At 47.6% G+C, this 7,223-nt stretch overlaps 1 protein-coding gene across 1 annotated transcript; it reads left to right on the plus strand.

The window, feature by feature from the left end:
- Positions 1 to 4,553: 4,553 nt before the first annotated feature.
- On the plus strand, positions 4,554 to 6,375 carry LOC135373577 (uncharacterized). Its single transcript, XM_064606678.1, has 5 exons — positions 4,554 to 4,727; positions 4,922 to 5,286; positions 5,382 to 5,588; positions 5,741 to 6,218; positions 6,298 to 6,375. The coding sequence occupies exons 1-5, from the start codon at positions 4,554 to 4,556 to the stop codon at positions 6,373 to 6,375; spliced, it is 1,302 nt and encodes a 433-aa protein (XP_064462748.1).
- The last annotated feature ends 848 nt before the right edge of the window (positions 6,376 to 7,223 follow it).

Consider the following 7,223-nt stretch of genomic DNA (forward strand, 5'->3'; position numbering starts at 1 on the left):
TGTCAGCGACGATATACTACTTTTCTTCCTTTTTATTCTGCTCATTATTTTCTTGTTGTTTACGACGACGGGTAAAACGTTTGAAGCTCGACTGGAACAGAATGCTAAAAATGCTGCGTTCCACCGTCGTCCAAAGTTGAACCAGGGGAGGAATATACTTATAGTATGTGTTATATGAGAAGAAAGGTGAGCCGGACTACAGTCGTCCGATGTGAAGTGTATGACTCCATGTAGTACGTGAAATGTGAATACCTTTTTGCATTCCGTGTTTGCACCGCCAATATTTATGAAAGCAATAGCAAGTCGGTCTTTGCCTGACTAACCTTTCCTTGTTTTTCTTTTTTTTTTTCAATAACCACATCCCCCCTCCCTCTGACCAAATGTGGGAAACGGGAGACTGTAAACGGCCAGGGGCTCAATGTTGATGTGCACATAGCGATCGTTATAGCTATTTTTCAAAATTTGCGCGCTCATTCCGTCACGCGCGTTGGCTGTCAACCGGGGAGCACGAGCGTTTAGCAAGCGTTACGGGATAGCGAAAAGTTCAAAATCTAGCCCCAGGAATGTCCATATTCACGGAAAACGTGAATTTGCGCACTTGAAATACATACGCACGTACGTAAAACTTTGCGTGAAGTGAAGTGTGTGCAAATGCACATGCATGTGCATTTGCTGAGGGAACACAGTGCGCACTTCTGAGAAAGTTGGAAGCGTCACTCGCACGATTGATGACGCAGGTTCCTCGCTTAGTGTATCCGTTATTCGGTTGATTAGAATATACGGTCGTTTATGGGATCCAATCTAGGAACCACTAAAGTGCATGAAATACCATTTCATGTAATATTATGCTATTATGTAAGAGACTATGTTCACGATAAGGGGGGCGGATAAACTAGATTATCCTGCAACTCTATCCCTCGAATAACATTATTTCGATATATTTTTTTTTCTTATTATTATAATCCAGTAAATTTCCAATGGATTCGTCGCTGGTTGCTTTAAGGGCAACCTCCATGGAGCGAATGTACAGCGAAAAAGCTGCGAACTTCGCTCAGCGTCGGACGCCCTGCGCGAGGCGTCAAAAATGTGAGCGTCCGCCGCCGATCTGGCCATGCCAGATAAGGGCAACCTCCATGGAGCGAATTTTTGCAACGAAGTTCGCGCGGCAGACTGCCACGCGCGTTCCGCCGCCAGTTGTTCGCCGGCACCAGCTCCATGGAGCGAAAAACCAGCGGACGGCGTCGGGAAGTCATGCTGTGATGTCACTGTTGCCAGGGTATAAGGTGAAAGCTTAGTGAAATCAATTGCTCGAAAAAGTGCATTTAATGTCACAAATTTTGCAACTAAATCCAACAACTGTCTGAAAAGATGCGCCTAGTAACGTATCAAAAAGCATATTCACTACTACGAAAGGAAAACATGTTTTTTGGCAGAGAATGCCTCACGTTCTAACGATGCAGTTGGCGAAACAGCGAGCAGACGACAGCACCCAGTTGCAAGAAGAGGACGATGACGATGATTCACACGTGCAGACGACCACGTGCAGGCGATCTGGCGTAGATTCGTAGCGGAAGAACACCTTGATTGGTTCATCTGCAGTTGACGCTTCCGGAATCGCGGACGCTGGGCGAAAATATCTGGCATGGGCAGATCGGCGGCGGACGCTCACATTTTTGACGCCTCGCGCTGGGCGTCCGACGCTGAGCGAAGTTCGCAGCTTTTTCGCTGTACATTCGCTCCATGGAGGTTGCCCTATATTTTCGCCCAGCGTCCGCGATTCTGGAAGCGTCAACTGCAGATGAACCAATCAGAGTGCTCTTCCGCTACGAATCTACGCCAGATCGCCTGCACGTGGTCGTCTGCTCTCGTGAATCATCGTCGTCGTCCTCTTCATGCAACTGGATGCTGTCGTCTGCTCGCTGTTTCGCCAACTGCATCGTTAGGACGTGAGGCATTCTCTGCCAAGAAACATGTTTTCTTCTCGCAGTAGTGAATATGCTTTTCGGTACGTTACTGGGCGCATCTTTTCGGACAGATGCTGGATTTAGTTGCAAAATTGGTGACATTAAATGCACTTTTTCGAGCAATTGATTTCACTAAGCTTTCACCTTATACCCTGGCAACAGTGACATCACAGCATGACTTCCCGACGCCGTCCGCTGGTTTTTCGCTCCATGGAGCTGGTGCCGGCGAACAACTGGCGGCGGAACGCGCGTGGCAGTCTGCCGCGCGAACTTCGTTGCCAAAATTCGCTCCATGGAGGTTACCCTTTAGCTGTGTATCCAAGCGAAAGATAAATAAAATGCACTTACGAACGACTTCACGAACTGCGCAACGTACCAAGAAAAACAAGTTGGATGACAATCGAGTTGTTCCTTTTGTGTGCGGAAGATTATTCAGATTACTTCGTGAGATGCGTGAAAAATGGCGTCGATGCCTACCAGTAACAAGGTCGTCATGTCGGAAATTGAACGAGCACAAATATATTAACTTCGCAACTTTTTGTTAGAAGCGTTCGGTAAAATGACAATAAGAGGTCGAGTGCACTTACAGAAAGTAGTTACAGAAAGTAGATAAAACAGCGGAATAAATAGGACATATTGTAGTTGCGCCAATGATACAAATATTATGAAACCCATACGTCGGCGAGGAGCGCCGTTTTGTACAGGCCAGTGTTTGAGTGCCGGGATTCGAACCCGTACCTGTTTATTGGCTATAGTTGCATGGGCTGCGATATGGAAGATATGGAAGATACTATACATGTACTTGGAAACGAAAGTAGAGCCACACATTTATTATGCTCGAGCGTCGTAACAGGTCGCCGTTTTCCCACATATTCCAGCATACGCTGTCTAGAGGCAACATAGGAGAGCACGTGACCATTTTTCCTACCATGCTAGATGGGACCATCTTTTCCGAGGCCATTTTTTCCTCCACCCCGACGCAATAGTGCGAAGCGCGAGAAGGGGTTTCGACAGAGGGTCAGTACAGGATCCAACGTGTTGCGACAGAACCGTCAGAGCTGTTGGCCGTTGAGCAATGCGACTGGTTTGCAGCGATCGGGACCGGAGCTCAACCTGAACCAAACCACCACCAACAACAACAATAAATGACGATGACATGGGATGTTTCCCCGTGGTAGCCACAGCCACTTCTCAGCGGTTAATATTAGAGGATGAATTATGGTGAACGCGAAGGCGACGACAGGTCGGAGTTCTGTTTAGAGCGCTTCGAGGAGTCCATGTGGCTTGCATGAAAGCAAAGAGGGAGTCAAGAGCCCGGCACTGATGCGCAGAAAAGCTCTATGGGCCAAGTACTTTGGACAACCTGAATGTTCTATGGTCAAGAAGCTCAAGTTGGCGTTCACTCGTATACCGGTCGCAGTCCTCGATGATATGGAGGATCGTAGCTGGGCACAACGCCGCGTTACTGTAACCCAGCTTCACCCAGAATACTTGGGTGAAGGCGCCGTAGAAGCACCAAACCGAAATTCTTTGTACAAATGAAAAGTAGCCGATCCTGGCTGCACGTGAAGAATATGTTTCCAAGTTGAACGTGCCATCCCAGCTGCCATTTCGTCTTATTTGGGACTCATCGGCGTAGCGCAGGGAAGTGACACAATCTTGAGGCGGCACAGACAGTGTGTCTCGGGAGGACATCAGTGTGGCGACCCGTGTTCCCATAGCCGTCAATTGGAATTGGGAAAAGCCTAAGAAAAAGAAGAAGAAGAAAAGACAAGAAAAGTTCTCGACCTGTCAATCAAACTTGAGCTCTTTTCATTGGTTGCTGTTTTCTGTGGGTTCCGCCGTGACACCAGAACTTCCTCAGACGCTTGCAGACATATGTTGGCACAGTTCCCTTAGAAGTCGGCCCAGGACGCACATTGCCCCAGGGCGTCAGTCGTGACGTTGCCCACCTCTGTGAGGCCGACAACGGCAAGCCCTCTCGCCATCACCCCCACCCAGACTTGTACGTAACGGGTAATTGCGTTACTAGTAATCAATTACTTTTTTGAGTAATTTGTAACGTAATCGATTACTTTTGGGGCCCAGTAATTTTTTGAGTAATTCAATTACAATTTTCAGTAATCAATTAGCAAGTAATCGATTACTTGGAAACTAAAGAATCCACATTGTTCGGTACGACGCACACACACATATATGGGATGATTCACCGCCGCGAGAAGACAAAACCAACTGCCCTCTGCAAGTTCGGTGCAAGGCAGCTGTCTTATCTCTAGGACTTTTGCCGCAACAATTACTTACCCCAGTTGCCACAGTGTTCCGCACGTGTAGTGTATTTTTGAGACCACTGTCCTCTCCCCATTCATGTGTACTATCTATCCGTAACCCGGCCTGTATGCAGTAAGTTGGACGTAGGTTGTACCGTGAACCTGATGAGTCATTTGTGGGAGTTCCAGTTGGGACTCTTTTCACACAACTCTCAAAACTCGACACATTTTTCACAGAACTCTCGACCCCGATAACCTAATGCCACTCTTGTGACCATGAGCCCCTGTCAGTCTTGTGCGGAATACTGTCGATATCACAACGATGTCGACGATCTGCAATGACTTGTCGCCGTGGCCTCAGCTATCCGGCATGTTCAGAGCGCTGGAGCGAAAGGACAGAAACAACATCTTGTTCAAATGCCTGCTGTGCCTACTACAAGAAAAAATCCTTTCATGTTCAAAGGCAAGGAGCTCGAACCTCAGGAAACACGTCAAGGTATGTTTAACATGGTCGCTGCTTAAGATATTTTTTTTTTATTGTTGCATGTTCACTCTCAGTCTCAGTGCCCATTCCACCGTGGTCTTTACGATATTCATATTCGCCATGAGTGCGTGTCTGTCTGGGATACAACAAGTATGCATAAATATAGGAGTCCCGCTTCTGAACGTGGTCTTTTTGCGCTCTTGTAGGCGCAACATGGGACACAAATCCCTGCACTTGAGCGCATCATGAGGAAAAGAGCAGCAGAGGCAGCCGGAGACACCATGAAGCAGCATAAACTGAGTTTTTCAACCACGGGCGTTTCTCAGGCAAACATTGATGACATGGTAGCCACTTTTGTAATTGTCACTATGCAACCCTTCTCTGTTGTGGAAGCCCCAAGCTTTGTGAATTTAGTAACAAACCTGGCGCCCAACAAAACTGTGATTACACGAAGGATGCTGGTCAACTGGATCGATACCAAATATGAAGCAATGCGTGCACAGTTAGTGTCATCGCTGGAAAGCGTCCCCTACGTCACGGTTACAGCAGATTGCTGGACGTCGTTCCGACGGTGAGAAAGCCTTCCCATTATTATGATGAATTAGCTTAGGATTACTTACTCGACCGAGAAGTATTTCATCTGTCTCCTCTCCCGTTTATTTACAGAGCTTACTTGGCAGCGACGGTGTCCTGGCTCTTGCCTGACTGCCTTTCGAGAAAGTCTGCAATCCTTACGTGCCGACGCATGACAGGGAAGATATCGTACGACCGCATCGCCGATGTTATGTGTCAAACTTTCGACGACTTCAAACTGCACGGTAAAATTACGAAGGTCATCACGGACAATGGCAGCAATTTTGTTAAGGCATTCAGGTAGGTCGCTGCCTTGGGGGGCTTATCAGTTACACGGACGGGACGGGCTTCAGATAATTAATTCCTATTGGTCCAGTTTATAATTGTTCAGAATTGCTTGAAAAGTTAATTGAATTTCTCAACGTACAAGCAATTTACGTATACGTGCGCAGAGTGCTAGGACCAGCAGAGCAGGGACAGGACATGCGTGCGGACGAGGACGACGTTCCCACGGATCCCATAGACGTGGCTGCGCTTTTGGACAGAGTTGGGCAGAGCGATGCAGGCGGACGTCTACCACCACACCACCGGTTTTCAGCGCACACACTGAATCTCGTAGCGACGGTGGACGCGTCTAAGGCCGAGTCCTCTGAGATATTCTCCAGACCGCTCCGTTCTGTAATGCGTACTTGCCGTTCCCTGTGGAACAAACAAGGGCAGTCAGCTACAGCTGCTGAAACTATTGAGCGGTATTGCGGACGTGCGCTCATACGGCCAGTCACAACCCGATGGAACTCCTTTTTTGACGCGATACACTGCTTGCTGGAGCTGGACAACGCTGGCCATGACCTTGATGGATTATGCAGAGCTCTACAGGTTCCACCATTCCAGCGACCACGAGACTTCCAATTCATGAAGGAGTATTGCGAGGTAGGCCACATGCGCTAGGGAAACCTAGTTAGTACCTACTTTTGTAGAGTGATTGATTTTTATGTTCTTTTGTGAATAGGTGATGAAGCCTGTGGCAGGCGCACTCGACATCCTTCAGAGAGACTACATATTTCTGGGCACCTGTTGCCAACCATAAGCGTTCTGAAAAAACGCTTGGACCACCTAATAATGTCCGGGCTGAAATACTGCTCTCCTCTTGCTCACGCGGAAGGTATCCGCAGAAGGTGGGTCTCCCTTCTAATTGGTGTTGCTGTTCACAGTTCCTGAGGTTAGATTTCATGCCGTTTTATTCTTGTATGTGCAGATTCGGCCACTTGTACAGCGACAGGGAGTTGGTGTCAGTCGTCATTCCACGTTTCAGGAACGTTGGGTCGGTGATGGACCAAGGCGACAGGAGCTCGTTCAGCTCTTGGCAGAAGAAGTGAGTCGACCGTGCTACAAAGATGGGGACTCAGAGGACGCGCACCCAGACCTCCGAGACAGCTGCCAACAATCCAAACAAAGGAGGAAGACTATTTCAGTTTCTCCATACCCAGCGCGATGAGGTTGCTCGATACCTTTCTTGTTCTGCCCCTTTGTCCACCCTTGCAGACCACCGAATAATACGGAAGGTGTCCCTACGGTACAACACTGCAGTTCCTTCAAGCGCGATGGTGGAGAGAGTGTTCAGTGTGGCTGCGGACGTTCTGACAAGAAAACTTCGAGAAGCAGCTGCTACTAAAGTTCAATACTGCTCTTATGAAATAAATTCTGCTTCAATGCTGACTTCGTTTTTGCTTCGTTTCGCTTCGTTTTAGCTCAGTTTCCTTTTTTTGTGGATATTTTTTCTATATCTTTTTCCTATCTTTTTTTATATCGTTTTCTCAGATATCGAAAGCAATTGCGAAGTAACGCGTTACTTTTCAGGGCGTTACTTCATTACTTTTTCCAGCAAGTAAATTGCAACGGTAAAAAATTACTTTTTCGTACAAGGTAACGGTAATC

The sequence above is a fragment of the Ornithodoros turicata genome, unplaced genomic scaffold, assembly GCF_037126465.1.
Source record: "Ornithodoros turicata isolate Travis unplaced genomic scaffold, ASM3712646v1 Chromosome251, whole genome shotgun sequence".
Taxonomy (NCBI): Eukaryota; Metazoa; Arthropoda; class Arachnida; order Ixodida; family Argasidae; genus Ornithodoros; species Ornithodoros turicata.

What these genes read in the sequence shown, in the direction of transcription:
- LOC135373577 (XM_064606678.1), top strand. Translation starts at nt 4,554, where the DNA reads ATGTCGACGATCTGCAATGACTTGTCGCCGTGGCCTCAGCTATCCGGC. An exon ending in TGCTGGACGTCGTTCCGACG is followed by an intron (nt 5,287 to 5,381) that starts GTGAGAAAGCCT and finishes GTTTATTTACAG; the next exon opens with AGCTTACTTGGCAGCGACGG. An exon ending in AATTTTGTTAAGGCATTCAG is followed by an intron (nt 5,589 to 5,740) that starts GTAGGTCGCTGC and finishes ATACGTGCGCAG; the next exon opens with AGTGCTAGGACCAGCAGAGC.